Source organism: Eptatretus burgeri, chromosome 4 (genome assembly GCF_056783735.1).
Source record: "Eptatretus burgeri isolate ZD-2024b chromosome 4, Ebu_testis_v1, whole genome shotgun sequence".
NCBI lineage: Eukaryota > Metazoa > Chordata > Myxini > Myxiniformes > Myxinidae > Eptatretus > Eptatretus burgeri.
Genome location: NC_140964.1, coordinates 83170038 through 83189416, shown reverse-complemented (window position 1 = coordinate 83189416; position 19379 = coordinate 83170038). Strand labels below are relative to the sequence as shown.

Below are 19379 nucleotides of genomic sequence, written 5' to 3'. Positions count from 1 at the left end.
TATTAGAGGAAATAGCTGACATTTTGGATACAGAATGTCACTTGATTTAATGAGTTGGTTGTTCTGTTACTGATGTTTGTTGTTATTATTTACAAAATGTAGCTTGAGGTCATTCTATGGAGATTCAATTGCACTGAATTGTTGCTTCATTTGTACTAAGTTATGCCAATGAAATTTATTGTTTATTTTGTTATGCCTTCGCTGACTAAGTCGCCGGTGGCATTGTTTACGGGTTGTCTGTCCGTACGTACGTACGTCCGTGCTTATTTTCTTTTCTTTCTCTGCAACCACTTATCCGATTGACACAAAATTTTCATCACAGGTATGACTACTCATGTAGAATGTTTTAATGATAATTATGATGGCAGAGGTCACGTGGTGTGGCAGCCATGTTGGAGGGCAAAAGGGAAAAATTTGGACCTCTATATCTCTGAAACAACTCTTTGGAAAAAATTGAAACTTGGCACTTGTGAAGTACTCCCTATGGGAAATGAGTACGATATTTACCTTCGCATTCTGCGAAAGGTTATGTTTTGGTCGGCGTGTATTTATTCATTTATTTATTTATTTGTAATCTTGTCATTTGTACAACTCAAAAAGTATAAAACCGAATTGCATGAAATTTGGTGGGATGATTGGTTATTAGCCAAGAAGCATTCGATTAGATTTTGGGATCGTTCGGGTCAAAGGTCAAGGTCACGAAAAGGTCAAAATCGTCTTTTTACGATAACATGGTCAATTTTTATTCAATTTGCATGCAACTAACGCCAAAATGTTCAGAATTCAACGCCTCATCTTGTGATATGCAATATGACACAATGACGCCCATACTCTTGTTACCGGTTAGGGGTCAAAGGTCAGGGGGGTCACGACCTTGAAAAATATGCGGTTTTTGTCATAACGCGGTCAATTCTTGTCCGCTTTACATGAACCCAGCACCAAAATGTTCAGAATTTAATGCCCAATCTTATGACACAATGATGTCATAACACATGTCACCGGTTGGGGTAAAATGTCGGGGAGGGGGGTCACGCCCTTGAAAAATATGCGGTTTTCGACATAACTCAGTCAATTCTTATTCGATTTGCATGAAACCAGCATCAAACCAGTTCCTCACTCATACCAAGAACAAAAAAAGTAGTGGTGGCGAAGGTATGCGCTCTATGAGTGCCCGTTCTAGTTATTTATTTTTTCCCTTTCTTTTCCTCATGTCATAGATGTCTGTTTATGACGTCAGAAATGCAAACATAGAACGCTTTATCCCATCAGTATGAAAATTTTAGTGGGTCATCTCGGGCTGAATCGGATGGAGGAAAATATTTGATGACTACATCGGTCACGTGGTTTGACAGCCATTTTTTTTTTTTTTTTTTTTTTTTTTTTAACTTGGAAACCTTCAAAAATCTTCTCCAAAAACGGCTGTACGGATTGAGATAAAACTTTACAATTATGATCGCTTACCCATGAACAAAAAGTTCTCTACCTATGATGTCATAGGTCACATGGTTTGGCAGCTATTTGAAGAATAAACCTTCAAAAATCTTCTTCTCCTGAATGGCTTGACATATCGAGAGGAATCTTCACACATTCTCCAAGCCTTGGGGATACCAGGGTGTTCACAAATAATTATAATAAATAGATCACGTGGCCTGGCACCCATGTTGGATTGAATGAAAATCTTGAAAAAAAATTGATTTCTCTTGAACTGCTTCATCAATTGACATGAAACTTCACAATTATGATCTTGTCGTTCAATGTTGTAGTCATGGCAAATATGTTTTAAATTACAACCTGATCAGATGCATGGTCTGGCATCCAGAATTCTTTAATATTTTAAATCTGGGTTCAGGAATTTAAATCTAACTTGGTACATGTACTGTATGTATAATGATGATGTAATGTGGGCAGAGGCGTATCTTGCGACGTCGAAGAGTTTTCTCATGTTTTCCTGTTTTTGGTTTAATATGAAGACTCGGTTGTAGTGAATAGAGCAGTATCTTGAAGTTGATTTCCAATTCAATCAATTTTGTTGAACACAGGACATCGATGTACGCAGCTGATCATGATCACCTCAATTCACACAGCTGTTCAGCATCGCACCTCAGCTTATTTTAGATGTCAATACTCCGTCATGTTGTTCTGATCATTTTTATATGCCCGATATATATATATATATATATACATATATATATATATATATATATATATATATATATATATATATATATATATATATATATATACATATACATACACATCGGGGCGTATTATGTGATACCGGTCGTCCGTCCGTCCGTTCCAGTCCGCACTCTTAACTCCCAAAGTTTTCAACTTTCACGTTTCATATTTGGTACATAGGTACAGACTGTGGAGACGGTGTGTCACGACATACGTTCGCCAAGTAAAGTGGTTGCCATGGCAACCAGGATGCTGTTTTCATGTAGTAGCACAATTCTGTATATACCTTCTTATTCGGGCGTATATTGTGCTCACTTGAGCTCTTGTTTTAAAATTAATCCCATGGCATATGTTTATGAACTTGTATTGAGGGGGCAGTGTGAGCAAGCTGATAGTGGCCTGCAAAAGTATTCTCCCCCTGCCCCCACCCCATCCAACGTTTTCACATTTTGAAGCTACCTGAGCTCATTTCATGATTCTTTCAAATCAAACTTAATACATGAAGTCTTCACAAACTACTCCAAAGTGTTAAAGTTAAAAAATGCAGATAAAATGTGAATAAGCCAGATTAACAGGGAAACTCAGATGATTCTCAGTTATACAAGTATAAAAATCTTTTCCCTAATTAACCCTAAATCACTTCGGGAGTAAATTATTTGTTTGAAAGGTTACACAATGAGTGTAATGGGTTTCACCTGAATGTAATCAGTGATTTAACTAAAAAATTAAGCTCCCCCACTTATCTCAGGAGTTTTAAGGTGTAATTCACTTGGTCAACCAACCAGGCAAACATGAAGACCAAGGAGTTTTCCAAATAAGTCAATTTGGTGGAGAGGCACTGTTCAGGAGAGGATTCCAATATTTAATTCATTCATTATCCCTTTGAGTTCAGTGAAATCCATCATTAAGAAGTGGAAGACGAATCACACCACCCAGACTTCACCAAGATCAGGTCGCCCATCCAAACTCAGCAGCCGGGCAAGCAGGCAACTGGTTTGGAATGTCACTGTAAATCCAACAATGACTTTGACAGATGTGAAAGGACCTATATCTGAGATGGGGGTCAGTGTTCATTAATCAACAATATCCCATTTCCTTCACAAAACTGGTCTCTATGGACAGGTGGCAAGAACTGAAAAAGATGAATCTAAAACCCTGTTTCGAGTTTGCAAAAATGCATGTTAATGATACTCCAGGCATGTGGAGAAAACGTTTGTGGTAAGACAAAGCAAAAAGTGAACCTTTTGGTCTAAATTCAAAGCTTTAACACCTGGCGCAAGCCTAACACTGCACATCACCCAGTCAACACGATCTCTAGTGTAAAGCATGGTGGTGGTAGCGTCGTGTTATTGGGCTGCTTTTCATCAGCAGGGACTGGCAAGCTTGTCAGAATATAAGGGACAATTGATGGTGCAAAATACAGGAGAATCCTTGATGAAAACCTGCTTGTTGTCTGCCATGAATCTGAAACTGGGTAGAAGATTCACATTTCAGCAGGACAATGATCTGAAGCACAAAGCTAAAGCCACACTGGAGTGGCTGAATATGAAGAAAATAAACGTTCTTGAGTAGCCCAGTCAAAGTCCTCAATTGAACCCAATTGAACATTTATGGTGAGACTTGAAGATTGCAGTCCATCGAAGATCCCCATGCTACTTGGCAGAACTAGAGCAATTTTCACATGAAGAATGGGAAAATATTTCACATTCTCACTGTACAAAGCTGGTAGAGAACTACCCAAAAAGACTCATGGCAGTCATGGCTGCAAAAGGTGCTTCCACCAAGTACTGAACTAAGGGGCTGAATACTTTTGCAACCAGTGAATTTTAATTTGTACATGTTTTCTGCAGGCATTCCTGATGTGTAACCTCCTTCTACTATAACAGTGTTTAGTTTGATCTCTTCAGTTATGAATAAAAAAGTTCATTTGGAAAAATTGTTTCTGCATGATTTGTAATTCATCTACATGTGGCATTATAGGTAGGGGTGAATACTTTTGCAGACTATGTATTCCGTACATTAGCATTTTAAAAATAATTATATATTATTTTTATTATTATTATATACAAAATATAGGTTAATTGAATGTGGAAATGTGCTGTTACAGCCGACAAGTTATCCCAGTTGTCTGGTGCGAGCCGTGGTGGCCGACTGATTCGGTAATGGCTCCTAGCCCAATCCACCTGCGGGGCAAACCCTTCTCAACCTCACCTACAGGGTTGCTGGTGCTCGGGGGTTGTTGTCTCGGGTTTCCTGCCAAAATTTGCACCTGATTGTCAACAGGACACTTAAAGAACATAAAAGACAGATTACAAGGGAAAACATTAAAAACGTGTGATTTAGCGATGACTTTAAGACACAAACGTTGGGGGAGGGTGGATGACTTCTTTCTGTACATAAAATGATGCATATCGAATATCCCCTGTCCTATATCACAATTAAATTTCCCCACACTTGCTCTAATACATTTAACATGGGAAATACCTCATCTATCCGATGTAACATTCGCTCCGAGAGGTCATTTCCACAACAATACTTTGGTAATTGCATTGTTTCATGTTCGATTTTTCTGGACTGCCACAAAGCACAAGCTCGGGAAATAGCTTCCTGAAATGTTTTTCTTTTCGCAACAGGTTGTGCAAGAACTGCACTCACTTTTAGATCAGCTAGAAACCATTAAGAATGAGCGAGAAGGCATTGAGAGTGAGTTACGCAGTGTGGAGGCTGACATGACGAGTTGCTTTTTGGAAGCACTAGCACAGGATGGTGCATTGGATGAGGAACAGCTGTCACAACAGGAGATCGAGCGGCTTTACGGGACAGTGCGGCAGCGTGTCGGGCACAACATACAGCAACAAGATGGATTGCTTCGACAGCTTCAGGTAAGGTGGATGTGATGCAACCCTGATCGTTAAGCTTGTTTTGCAGTAATGTTAATTTTCACTGCTCTTAATTTATGTTGCTAGATCAAATGAAAATATATTTAAAAGAAAGCATGCCATTCTTTCAGTATTGCATCACCCAGCTTTGTCTCGCCACTAGAGGAACGCTTTATTTATGTGCGTGTTCTTCCGGGGATGTTTCTACAGCACCAATATATACATGCTTTCCCTTGATGCTCCTGCTAGCATCATGTCTTGCATGACTTGAAAAAGGAAATCCCAAATAAATCTATTTAACCATTGAGTGGTAGGGAATTAGGGACACTGTAATTGTAGAATGATTACAGGGAGAGCTCTGTGTTGATTGTGATCATTGAAACTTTTGTCTTCACAATATCTTAATGAGCTTAACCAGGAAAACCAAACCTCCAAAATTCACCTTCACAATATGAAATGTACAATAAATTTCCCTTAGCCATCATGTTTCAGTGATTTCTTTAAAATGTAGTTACTTCTGTCATTGAAGGTGGATAGAGGTTATGTATTCACCCATCTCTGTCCGTCTGTGAGCAGGATATCTCAAAAAGATATGGATGGATTTGGGTGAAACTTGGACAGGTTGGATATGTGGACGAATTGACGATGTTGGTGAAGATCCAGATCCGGATGACAGAATTTTATAAGTGATTCTTCAACATTGAGAGATCGGACCAAAATCAATATGTGGCATGATGTCTCAAAAAGTTGTGGACGAATTATGACATACTTGGTGGATGAGTTGGGTTGATGACAAGAACAAGCCGATCAGATTTTGGTTCAGGTCCGGATCTGGATCCAGCCTATCAGTGGGATACAAAACGTAAACTGTTCAGCCTGGTAGAGGTACAGTCATGGCCAAAAATATTGGCATCCTTGCAATTTTTTGTTTTTTCAAATAACTCACAATTTTCTCTTTAAATAAGTTGAAATTGACCAAAGTATTTGGTCTCCACAATTCTTTATTTCACTGAGAATGTTACAGAACCTTTGTTGTTGATTCAAAACTTAATATATCCTTTGAAATCGGAAAATAAAAAGAAATGGCATTGACACCCTTGACTTAATATTTGGTAGCACAGCCTTTAGACAAAATAACTGCAGTCAAGCACTTCCTATAGCCATGAATGAGCTTCCTACACCTCTCGACTGGTAGTTTGACCCACTCTTCTTGTGCAAATTGCTCCAGTTCTCCCAGATTTGATGGGTGCCTTCTCCCAACTGCTGTTTCAGATCTCCCCACAGCTGTTGCTGGACTCATTGCTGGCCACTTCAGAACACTCCAGCATTTTGTCTTGAACCATTCCTGGGTGCTTTTTGAAGTGTGTGTTGGGGTCATTGTCCTGCTGCAAGACCCATGACCTTTGACAGACACACAGCTTTCTGACTGGGTTGAACATTGCACTCCAAAATACCTTGGTAATCTGATTTCATGATGCACACATTCAAGGCATCCAGTGCCAGAGGCAGCACAGCAACCCCAAAACATCACTGAACCTCCTCCATGTTTGATTGTAGGGAAGGTGTTCTTTTTTTTGAAGGCTTCATTTTGTTTTCTGTAAACAGAGATGATGTGCTTTACCAAAAAGCTCTAATTAGGTCTCATCTGTCCACGGGACATTCTCCCAGAAGAATTTGGGCTTGTTCAGATGTGTTTTGGCAAACTCCAGTGGAGCTTTTTTATGTATGTGTCTCCCTCTCCCCCTCTCTCTGTGTCCTCCTGGGTCTCCGACCATAGAACCCCCTTTCATTGAGTTGGTAACGGATGGTGCGAGTTGAAACTGTCATACCTTGTGTCTGAAGGTCAGCTTGAATCTGTTTGACAGTTGATTGAGGTTCTTTCTCCACCATTCGAACAACGGATCAAGTTTTATCTTGCGGCCATGTCCAGGGAGGTTGGCTACAGTGCCATGGGCCTTAACCTTCCTGATAACATTGCGTGCAATGGATACAGGAACATCAAGATCTCTGAAGATGGACTTGTAGCCTTGAGATTGTCCATGCTTTGCTACAATCTTGTGTTTCATCCTCAGCCAATTCTCTGGTTTCCTTTCTTCTCTCCATGCCCATTGCATTACCACACAGTGACACAAAACAGCAGAATGACTCCTTTTCTCTGTTCAAACTGGTTGAATGAGTGATTTTTATACTGTAGGCACCTGCAACTCACCACAGGTGAATTCAATTCCAAAGTAAAGGAGAATCACCTGCTTGAAATCTATTTCTAACAACTTCGAAAAGGTGCCAATAATAATGTCTGGGCCATTTTAGGACTTCTGTGGAATTAAGTAAAATTTAGTATTTTTTCTTCAGCTTTTTTTGTTTTGTTCCACTGCAAACTAAAGAAGTACATAATATGTGGATACCAAAAGATTTTTTTCATTTCAACAATTTTCTGTAAGAAATGGTGTATTATTTGAAAAAAAGTGCAAGGGTGCCAATATTTATGGCCATGACAGTATGTGCTCTATTGAGAACCATTCTAGTTTTTTTTTTTCCCCGTGTTTGTTCTGTTTTTGTCTTATTTTCCATGTATAACCGTACCTTGTGGTGTATTGTCAAATTGGTGTCCCTGTGAGTGTCTGGCCGACTCTCCAAAGCCTCAGCCACTGGGTTTGCAGATTCTGTCTCTGCTCTGATGTCACATGTCTCATTCTGCTTTCTTTATCCCAAGTTTTGTCCTGTCACGCTGCTCAATTTTATTTCATTCCCCCCACTCCTCACATTAACTTTTCCTCACTTTTCAAGCTTATAAGAACATTTTAAAATGCTGCACATGCCTTATTTATGTCAAGAACACCCCCATTTTGGTCTTTTGCTTCATAATTCCTCCTCTTTTCAAGATTTCCTTGCTAAAGCTGTCAAACTCATAAACGCTCAATAATCGACTGTCCCTTTGTACCGATGGCATTTCATTCCTCCATGCTTTCAACAACCATTCATTTCAACCCTCCCATGATGTCTGTCTCCATCTAAATTTGGGATCATGAGAAGTTCATTTTGCAGGGGTTGCCTGGACACGACCATAAACTCTCCTCCATGTCAATACCCTCCCCATTGTCATCATATCCATCTCCTCGCAACCCCATCCCTTCTCTGCATCCCTTTTCAGAATCCCTCCACCTCATGTCTCTCTTTTCTGCTTCTCCCTCACCCCACTTCCCACCCATCTTCCTGTCCCCTAACTCTGCCAACAGCACCTCCTCACCTGTCCCCTAACTGTGTGTACTTGAAACATCTGAGATCTCTGCTCCATCCTGACAGATCTCTCAATTCAGGACTTTGTTGATAAACCATGCAGACATCATTTGTTGAACATACTGCTCCTTCACACAGGGCGTCCCTGATTCCTGAGTGTGTCTCCATAGCTATTGCCTCCTCCGGTTCGATAGGCCTGAACCCCATCCCAGCATGAAATTTCTCATTGTGTACTGCTCTGACACCTCCAAAACCCCCAGGAGTACCTTTGACTGCGACTTCCTCTCCCTCCCCCCCCTCCCCACACCTTTTTGTCTGTGTGCTGTTCCGTCTTCCTTACAGTGACGACTCCATTTACATCTCTCTTGGCCAACATGGACCAACTTTTAAGCACTCATCCCAACTCTCTTCCTCATATGTTGTGATTTCAATTGTCACCATGCAAATTGGCTGGGTGTTGGTACCTCTCTCACCAGTCATGGTACTGTGGCAAAGGACTTCTGTAACTCCATGGGCCTGACTCAATCTGTGATTGTTCTGACCCAGATTTTTGCCATTGGCAAATCCTTCCTTCTGGACTTTGTAATGACAACTTCCCTGCTAATTTCCTCCGCCACGAAAGGTGGACGGAGGTTATGTTTTCACCTGTTTGTTTGTTTGTTTGTCTGTCTGTCTGTCTGTCTCTGTGAGCAGGATATCTCAAAAAGTTATGGACGAATTCTGACGAAACTTGGTGGACAGGTTGGGTGTGCGACAGACGAATTGATTCTATTTTGGTGAAGATCTGAATCTGAGAATTAAAAAAATAAAAATTCAAAGTGGTTCTTCACCATTGAGAGATGATATAACCAGAAATGATAGATAGCACAAGATTTCAAAACTTTAGTGGATTTGTTGGTTGGTGACGAGAACAAGTTGATTAGATTTTGATTCAGGTCCAGATGCAGATCCGGCCTATCGGTGGAACACAAAACATTAACTGTTCAGCCTGGTGGAGGTATGTGCTCTACTGAGTGCCGTTCTTCTGTTTTCTGTTCTTCCTCAACTCCAATTGCTTCATCTGATGTGCTTGTGAGAGTCAGTTCTCTGACTATTTTCAGAAGACTATTCTCAGAATGTGTCTGCAGTTGTTTATTTTATTTATTTAACTTTTTTTGTCAATTCTCAGAAACAATTATTTCTCACAGCATATTTCACTTTTTTTTCCCCTTCTGCTTAATTCTGATAAAGTACAATTTTTTCACTTCACATGTGGTCGTATGTATTTTGTAATTTGGTTTGAGCATACCGTGCATGCCATTTATGCAGTTGTATGTTACACAACCTCCCTATGTGACAACTCGCATTCATGTTGGAAGTTGCAAGATAAACGTGATTGAGAAAATCGGAAATTGTGTACGCCATTTGTTTGGCTGTCCACAAGTTGGATCAATTCATATTCGTTATGGTATGAGCTGCTGAAAATGAGTTGTAGTGTTACTTTGTCTTGTCTGTTCACCATTCTTTCTTTGCATTTTTGTTTACTTTTCTTCGATCAGCTGAAACACCAAGAGTTCTCTCAACATAAGCAGGCAAGTGCTGAGTCAAACCTCCGTGAGGATACTCTAAAACAACTTGCAACTGCACATGATGGATTCATGGACCTCCTCTCAAACTTGGTGGAAGGAACCAAGGTAGGTTAAAGGTTGGAAATCTCCTATCTATCTTTGTGGTGCAAGCCTGAACCCAAACCATAACCTCTTTTTTTTCTGACAATTAAATACATTTTGTTTATATTGAATTGATCATGCCTATATGATTCTGCACATGTATGTAGGTGCCTTACTTTAATGCAGTGGTCCCCAACCTTTTGATCTCTTGGGCCGCATTCACTACTCAAGGATGTTGGGAGCCAGAAAAAAAATGATGCATTTTATTGAGAAACTTGATACTGTCACACAACGTTTGTGTTGAGAAATTGATACAACGTTTGGGGTTTATTGGAGTATTGTGTTTTACTTAATAAATTTTATATGTATTCGATCGATCGATTGTTCACGCACTGTAATTCTGAACAAATTTCCGTTCGGGGTGTAATTAATTTTAAATACTGCCGCAAGATGCCGGAAGGTAAAATCAAATTGATTTGATTCCTCTCGGCGGTAAGCGGCAGTGGCCGGCAGCGGCATTGTGTAAGGCTTTTCAGGTCACGGCGCCGGCCGGCAGTGGCATTGTGTAAACCCCTTTAAGATTGCTACATGGAAATGTGTTTTGATTGGAAAGTCCTCACGGGCCGCAGTATAGGGCTCCGCGGGCCGCATGCGCCCCGCGGGCCGCAGGTTGGGGACCAATGCTTTAATGGCTGAAAAATATTAATTGGTCAAGAGCCAAATTTTCTGGTTGCTCGTGTGTGGATGAGTCGTTATCACTATTTATTCTTGCTCTGTCAAGACCGGTCACTTATGAAGTTTGAGGATATACATTAGCTGCATGTCCTTCCTTGTTGGTGTGGCCCTAGACTTGGAATAATATTTTCAAAATTGGACATTGTATCACTTATGATCAGCTTCATTGCTTCTCAATTCGATAAATACCTACGCATAATCAAACTAAAGCAATAAACACTGCCAGATGAGGGGGGAAAAATGACCATAATAAATTATTGAATGAAAGAAAATTATGGTTTAAAAACATTACTGCAGGAAATGGAATAATGCCAAACAAAAATGCAAACACACAAGAGAAGTTATTTCAAAAACATTGTGCATGGAAAGGTCACATTTGGAGAAAAACTGTAAATGCTTCAACAGAAAACATTTGCAGATGAAAACAAAAATTTTTGCAAAGCATTATTCCTCATCCCATCCCATTCCATCCTATTCCTAATCTTCATCAATGATCTCTGACTCCCTGGAAAATCCCCTTTATCTCTTTACTGAATCCACCCTCTGCCATGACATCACGCATCCTTCTCACAGGCAGGTAGCAGCTTCTCTCTCTGCAGACCTTGACAAAATCACAAACTCGTCAAACACTTGGAATATATCTCAACCCTGAGAACTCTGTCTCTCTGTCCCCCGCCCCCCACCTGTGGAACCAACTTCCACATCCTCTTCAGTCTCATTATTCCTTCCCCGTCTTCAAGACAGCTGTTCACCACCATCTCGTATCTTCCCCCATCCAAAACCATGATCTTTTTCTACACCTGTTAAACCACTCACCACCCCTCCCAAAATTATGCTTCTGTATCCATCTTCTCCACCCCTTGTGTTGTCCCCTACCCCTCATCGTTACTCGCTTCCCTTTTTTTCTGTCGATGTCTATTTTCTCCCTCACCCTGCTGTTTTCATTTCCTTCTCCTCGTAATCCATCCAACCATCCATTGGGACCATACTCTGTACAGAGCATTGGTGCTGCTAAAGCAGTCTCCTGGGCTATTGGACACAATCCTGGATGGGTCGCCACTCCGACGCAGGATACTCGAATGGCTCAATCATCCCAGCAAGCTGGTACTCATTTTGCTGACCTCGGAAGAATGACAGGCTGAGTCAACCCCACCTGGTATTAATTCAATGTTCAGGTGGGATTTGAACAGGACCCTCGGATCCCAAGCCCACCACCCTAAACATTAACCCAACACCAGGCATACTTCTCCTGCTGTTCCTTTTGTGATGTTGCGTCCTCATCCGTTCTGTGTTCTAGCTCTTCCACAAATCTTTCCTATGTATGCAAAAAAAAAAGCAAATTGATAAGAACTGAATTGTGAACCAACAGAAGACAAAATGTTGTGACTACAATGAATGGATTTGCGATTAATGTCCCATATCTGAGACTTTAAATGAATGGGGTGGAGCCCTCTCTAGATATATAATAAAATGGCACAAGTTCTGTGGATAGCGTGTAGCTTGCACAGCAAACAACTCTGAAGCCAGGTGTTCATTGTGATGCACTCCTAGCCCTGGAGAAAAGTAATATGCACAAAGTATGGCTCCTGTTCATGATGCACAACTGCGTTGGTGGGCGCTATGTGACCAGGGTTACATTATGCTCGCAGATGACGTGACAATTCCATCAAGCATACAATGAAAATATGGCATTGTGATCAGATCTAGTCCCCAGGAATAAAGAGGACAGCATTGTTGATTGAAATATCAGTTCTCAATGACCAATTTCAATGGGTCAGAAATAGTGTAAACATAAATGGATGTGAATAATTATGTGAAGAAAACCTTGAATTTGAAGAAAGTCCGACTTCTCATTGTCATAGCAACATAGTGATAAAAAGAAGAACCTTGCAGAGGAATTGAAACTGATGCGAGGAAATGTTGCAGTGAATGAGCTGCAACTCGAAGCTGTCTGAGGTCCACTAAACATTTCTAAGAACTCTTGGAGCAAAGATATGATACAAAAGATAAAACCTGCAATTGCTCATAAGAATAAACTTAAAACCTCAACATTTGACTTTTGAAACTTCATTGTTTAAAAAAAATGATAAAAGGTGGATAGTTTGTGCCCTGGGAGCAAGGTTTATTTTGCATTTTGGTGCACTTTTGAAATGATTCCACTCGATGTGAAAAACAGTATTTGTTTCAGTAGCTTGAGAAAGTATTCACACCTCCTTGACTTTTCACATTTTGCTGTTACAGCCTCGATTTTAAATGGATTAAATTTAAAAAAAAAAAATTGTCACCGATCTACATAAAATACCCCTCGTCTTTGGCAGTGATTACAGCTTCGGGTCTTCTTGGGTGTCTGTATCAGCTTTGCATGTCTGGGTTTAGGGATTTTCTCTAATTATTACTTGCAGATTTGCTCAAGCTCTGTCAAGTTGGATGGGGGGAGGGTTGGTGAACAGGAATCTTCAAATCTTTCCACAGATTATTATCAATGGGATTTAAGTCTGGGCCATTTCAAGACTTTCACGTCCTTGTTCTGATACCATTCCAGTGTTGCTTTGGCTGTATGCTTGGGGTCATTGTCCTGTTGGAACGTAAATCTTCGCCACAGTCTTGGGTCTTTTGCACTCTGACGCAGGTTCTCCTCAAGGATTTGCCTGTATTTGGCTCCATTCATTGATCCCTCTATCCTTGCAAGTCTCCCAGTCCTTGCTGCTGAAAAGCACCCCCATAGCGTTATGTTGCTACCACCGTGCTTCATGGTTGGGATGGTGTTAGATGGGTGATGAGCTGTACTTTGTTTCCACCAGACGTAGCACTTTGCATTTAGGCCAAGGAGTTCAATTTTTATCTCGTCAGACCACAGAATCTTTTGCCTCATGCTCCGTCTTTCACGTGCCTTTTTGCAAACTACAGATGTCGTGTGCCTTTTTTTTTTTCCTCGGGAGTGGCTTTTGTTTAGCCACTCTCCCGTAAAGCCTCGATTTTTGAAGTGTTGCAGAGACTGTTGTCCTTCCAGCAGGTTCTCCCCTCTCAGCCAAGGAACTCTGTCGTTCCTTGTCTGAAATGGGAAAACCATCTCTTTGGGTTCTTGGTTACCTCCCTGACGCAGGTCCTTCTTGTCCAGTTGCTCAGTTTGGTCGGATGACCAACTCAGGAAAGTCTCGGTGGTTTCATATTCTTTCCATTTCCTAATGATGGAGCTCACTGCTCATCAGAACTTTCAACACTCGAGAAATGGTTTTATACTCTTCCTTAGATCTATTCCTTCTCACAATTCTATGTTGGACTTCATGGTAGAGTTTCTGCTCTGACATGCACTGTCAACTGTGGGACCTTGTATAGAAAGGTGTGTGTCTTTCTAAATCATGTCCAATCAATTGAATTGGCCACAGGTGGACCCCAATCAAGTTATGGAGACATCTCAAGGATGAGTAAAGGAAATTGGATTCACCTGAGCTCAATTTGGAGTGTCATCACAAAGGGGTTGAATACTTATTGATGCATGACATTTCAGCTTTTCATTTTAATTGATTTGTAAAGATGTCTAAAAACATGTTTTCACTGTCATTATTGAGTATTTTGTGTAGATCGGTGACAAATTTAAATTTAATCCATTTTAAATTCAGGCTGTAACACAACAAAATGTGAAAAAGTCGAGGGGTGTGAATACTTTCGGAAGCCACTGTAGATGTGCTCCCTGGACATCTGTAAATACTGATGGAACCGTTCAAAGGTAAGCTGCAGTTTTCATTGTAATAGTCGCTGTACTCTCACGAGACTGCTCACTCCTGTGGAGTTATGCCATTGGCCCATGCCTGTCACCTTTTTTTCTGTCATTGCAATTCGGTCAATCTTTTAACTCGTTCATTGCCATCTACCTGTGTTTTCCTGCTGCTCCAAATGGTGACTTTACTGTAACTTTTAAAAGCCTGCTATTTCATGATTTATGGTACTGTACTGTATTGTATGAAAGGTAATGTATCATGGGAACAAGCATTAAGGATAATTCGGTGTTTAATGATAACGGGCAGGTGGGTATCAAAATACACACTTTTTGGAATTGTTTTCTTTCTTTTTATTTCTTTTTAAAATTCCGTATGCAGCCTGTGGCTGCTGGTTGCATCATTGCTGGTAGTGTCTGAGCTGCTGATGCATTGCCCCTGTTTCCAGTCAGCTGGTACTCATTTTGCTGACCTCGGAAGGATGACAGGCCCAGTCAACCCACATAATGTTAACAGCACGAAAGGGGCTCAAACTCAAGACCCTAAGATCTTCAGCCAACACCAGGCTTTTCTGGTGTAGTGAAAAGTATGATTCAGACTAGAGTGTGGGTAGGGTGAGGGGGGGAAAAAATTGTCAGGTAAATTTGACCCTCATCTGTAAATGCTGGTTTTCCTCATTTATACTTTTAAGCGTGACCCTTGTATCTATGCAATATGCCAAAATAAAAGTGAACAATGTTGTGGCGAGACCAAATTTGTGTACATTGATGAAAGCAGCCACAGGACAATGCCTTATTTTTAGTCCTACCGCTTTCACTGGATGGGACAATAGGTTTGCTGTTTTTCTGTCCGTGCAACCTGTGGTTTTTCAGGCTTCCCCCCCCCCCCATACCCTTTTAGGTAATTTGTTCAATTTTTCACAGTTATGGCCTTTTTAAACTTAGAAAATGTAACATATTGTACATTGGTCAGTGTAAAACTGCCCTGACTCCACCCCACGGCTTTACATACATTGGTGGGACAGCTGGCCTGACTCCACCCCAATAAAATCATGTGTCCCAGGTATATAACCACGATGTATTATATATGCACATAAGCCGTACACGGTTTGCTTCATGTATGTACATCGGGTTAATACCACAGTCACCAAAGGTGGACGGAGGTTGTGTTTTCACCCGTCTGTCTGTGAACCAAATATATCAAAGTTGGGGACGGATTTGGACAATTTTGTGGAGAGCTTGCGTATGTGACAAGGACGAAATTATTAGATTTTTCTGAAGATCCGAATCCGGATCTGGATCTGAGAATCTTTAAAGTGATTGTTCACCATTGAGTAAGAGGGCTAAAATGACATATTGCAGGATATCTCAAAAAGTTATGGACGGATTCGGACAAAACCTGGTGGCTCCGTTGGTTAGGTAACAAGAACAAGCTGATCAACTTTTAGTTCAGGTCTGAATCCAGATCCGGCTTATCAATGGGATACAAAATGCAAACTCATCAACCTGGCGGAAGTAAATGCTCTGTCAAGTGCCCTTCGAGTTACCCTCACTGAAGGAGAGGGGGTATTTCATTTGGGTCCGTTTGTTTCTCTGTCTGTCTGTCTTTGTCTGCACAGAACTTTAGTATGTTTCTCCACAACTGCTTGTCGGATTCAGACGAATTTTTCACCATTGGAGCGACTACTCATGTAGAATGTTCTAATGATTATGACGTCATTAGTCACATGGTGTGGCAGCCATGTTGGAAAAACTGAAACACTTTGGACCTCTATCTCTGAAACCGAACCATGGAAAAAATTGAAACTTGGTACATAGCAAGTACTCCTGGGGAATGTGATGTTTTTTTGTTTTTTTTAATGATGTCATAGGTGCCTTCGCTTATGATGTCATTGCATATGTAGAATGCCACAATCGTCGACCGAGAATTAACAGGGTCGATCTGACATTTCATTCAAATTTAGAAGAAGTCCATGTAGAAGGGCAACAGAGGAAACTAAGTAAGATTATTTTATGTAACCTTTATATGTACCTGTTATGTAGCACACGATATGAAAATAAAATGTTATGAGATAGCGGCAATTCCACTTTGAATTTTTGATTTCATTTTTCTCAAACTTTAAAAAAGTGTAGTTGGACCCTGTTAATTCTCGGTCGACGACATGCAATCAATCTGAAAATTTTTGAGGGTCATCTCAGGATAAAATAGTCCACAAAAATAATTTGATGACGTCATCAGTCACGTGATTCAGCAGCCATATCGTCTTTTTTTCATTCTTTTTTTAACCTTCAAAAATCTTCTCTGAAATGGCTAAACAGATCAAGGCAAAACTTTACACATATGACTGCCTATCCATGAGGAACAAAAGGTTCACACATATAACGTCATATGGTTTGGCAGCCATATTGGATTTACCCAAAAACGTATAAAAATCTTCTCCAGAATGTCTGAACAGATTGAGGGGAAACTTCACACAAATGGGTGCACAAGTTTGTTAAGGAATAATTGATAGGTCTCATGGTTTGGCAGCCATATTGGATTCAAGAAAATATAAATAATGTTTTCTCTGGAACCACATAATCAATTGATGTGAAACTTCACAATTATGATCTGGTAGTGATGGGGAATACATGTTTTAAATTTCAACTTGATTGGACACATTGTCTGGCAGCCAGAATTATTTACTTTTTTGATCTGGGTTCGACAAAAGATATCGGTGAATGAAAATTGTTTTACCTTTAATTTTGCTGAATCGACCCAAACACGGTGGATTAGATAGTTTCTTCTTCTTTTTGGTTCCGGTTTCAGCTCGAGTGTGCATTAAACATAAACAATTTTTTTTATCTCCCTATCATTCATTGGGACCGGAAGGGGACATGTATTACAAAGCAATTCTCGCTTTTATGTCAAGTTTTTCTCTTGCTCTGTGCACCGCAGTTTTACAACGATCTCACAGAAATTCTGTTGAAATTCCAAAGCAAGTGCAACGACATTGTATTTGCCCGCAAGACAGAACGTGATGAGCTTCTTAAGTGAGCATGCCCCTCTCCCCATCCCACACTAAAATATTTGAACTTTATACAGAATTGTTGATGTTACAGTTTGCTATTTGATTGATTCGTATCTGCTGATATTAACATGGTGTTGGTGCCTCCCCTTTTGTACTCCCTTCTGGAACACTCACTACTAATTTACTTTCTGTTGTGTAGAGACATTCAGGCAAACATTGCAAATTCTGCCAGTGCTCCATCAATGCCCTCAATACCCACTTATCAGTCTCCTGAAAACGAAACCAAGGCTGGACCACAACCCCTGCCACGCTCCTCTTTGGTATGTCAAAAAGAAGCTTTTGATCCTGTTTTATTTGCCTTTTGCTTCTCATATGAATTTTGTTCATGCTGATATGGCTCTGTATATGCTGATTGGGCCTGATGCAGTCATTGGTGTTAAGTCCTGTTTCCGAAGGGTTTTATTTATTTACTTACTTTTTTTTTTTTTTTTTGAATGCATAATCAAATTAAGTATGCAAAACAATTTTCACACAGACTATCAATCTACAACATAATAATATCCCTTATCTCCAGTGTCAATGATTGTTTTAATCATAGAGAAAAACTATGCTTGAAGCTGCGTGATCGAAAGTCGCATTTCAGAAAAACCCGTATATATTCAGAAGTGGCTGAGATAGAGGGGAATCTACTTCGTCTCTTGAAACAATACAATACAACTTCCTCTTTGGTGCAAGGCCTTGTTTAAAATTATATTCAGAGGATGGAGGGGAATATGAAATGTGTACAACTCACTAGCGATCTGCTTTGGTAATGTGGGATGGAACAGTGGCTGTGCAGGTCCAGGCCAAACTACAGCTGAACCACACCAGCCTGCGTAGGCCCACAACCACCCTCTGCATGGCAGCACAAGTCTACAAACATGTCCACTTTAGCAGGTAAATTGAAAGGAAAATTGGGCTCACTCCAATAATGGGCCACACACAAACCTGATCTCCCACAGGACACAACAGCAGTTGGCCCGAACCCCACCCCACTCTTTTTGGGATGCAACATGATAAATATGCATAACCCAACTCTAATATTTTGATTCAGCCCAACATTGTAGCCGAGTAGTCTTCAGGACGAGGTCCAAGAACCAACATTCGGCTCCAGCTGAAACCAGGGTAAAGTGATAAAGTAGTCGGTTAAGCAAGGCTTATACTTACTTGCCATGTCAGGTGTTGTGGGGTGCCAAGAGTGAGTTAGGTACAGGCAATGCATGCTGAGATGGTTACTGCATATTTTGTTTGGATGACAACGTTGTTCCAGAAACCTGTGCTGAATAACTAGTCTTGCACATTTTTTCACATGAAATCTGTGGAACATTCATTTTGTGCCTTGCCATGCATCATTTAAAAATTGAAGCTATAATTAAGTAGTGGAGAGAGGTACCTTCAAGAAGTGGGGGTGCACAGAGAGTATGCTCGAGATGGGGGGGTTGTGGAGAAGGAAAACCTTTGCGGCTAACCCCACAAGGTGGGATTAATAGGGGCCCTAGTCGGAGTCGTAGTCGTAGTCGTAGTCGTCACCGTCTCTCACTCTCATCTTGTTTGCATTGCAAGTCATGTAATTTATACTTCCTTTTAAGCTCAGATATTTCTTATCATTGCCCTTTGCTCGTTCTTTCTTCAGCCTGACAAGTTTTTAGCAAAAAAAAATACATTGTTCCTATTTTTCATGCCTCTGCTGACGAAGTCGCCAGAAGCATTATGTTTGCAGGTTGTCCGTACGTGTACGTACGAAGGTACATCCGTCCTTGTTAATTTTCTCTGTTTTCTCTGCAACAGCTTATCCCATTGACACAATTTTCACCATAGGTACAACTTTTAATGATAATTATAACATCATGTGTTATGCAGCCATGTTGGAAAAATGGAAAACTTTGGACCACTGCATCTCTGAAACCGCTCCATGGAAAAATTGAAACTTGGCACA

At 40.6% G+C, this 19379-nt stretch overlaps 1 protein-coding gene across 1 annotated transcript in view; it reads left to right on the top strand.

Annotated features, from left to right (window-relative positions):
• The window catches only part of PDCD6IP (programmed cell death 6 interacting protein), a 98664-nt gene that overhangs the window by 63122 nt on the left and 16163 nt on the right, over positions 1-19379 (top strand). Inside the window, exons 13-16 of the mRNA XM_085879059.1 lie at positions 4812-5060; positions 9833-9967; positions 17332-17426; positions 17604-17724. Of these exons, the coding sequence (XP_085735185.1) occupies positions 4812-5060; positions 9833-9967; positions 17332-17426; positions 17604-17724 (600 nt within the window). The remainder of the gene's footprint in view (positions 1-4811; positions 5061-9832; positions 9968-17331; positions 17427-17603; positions 17725-19379) is intronic.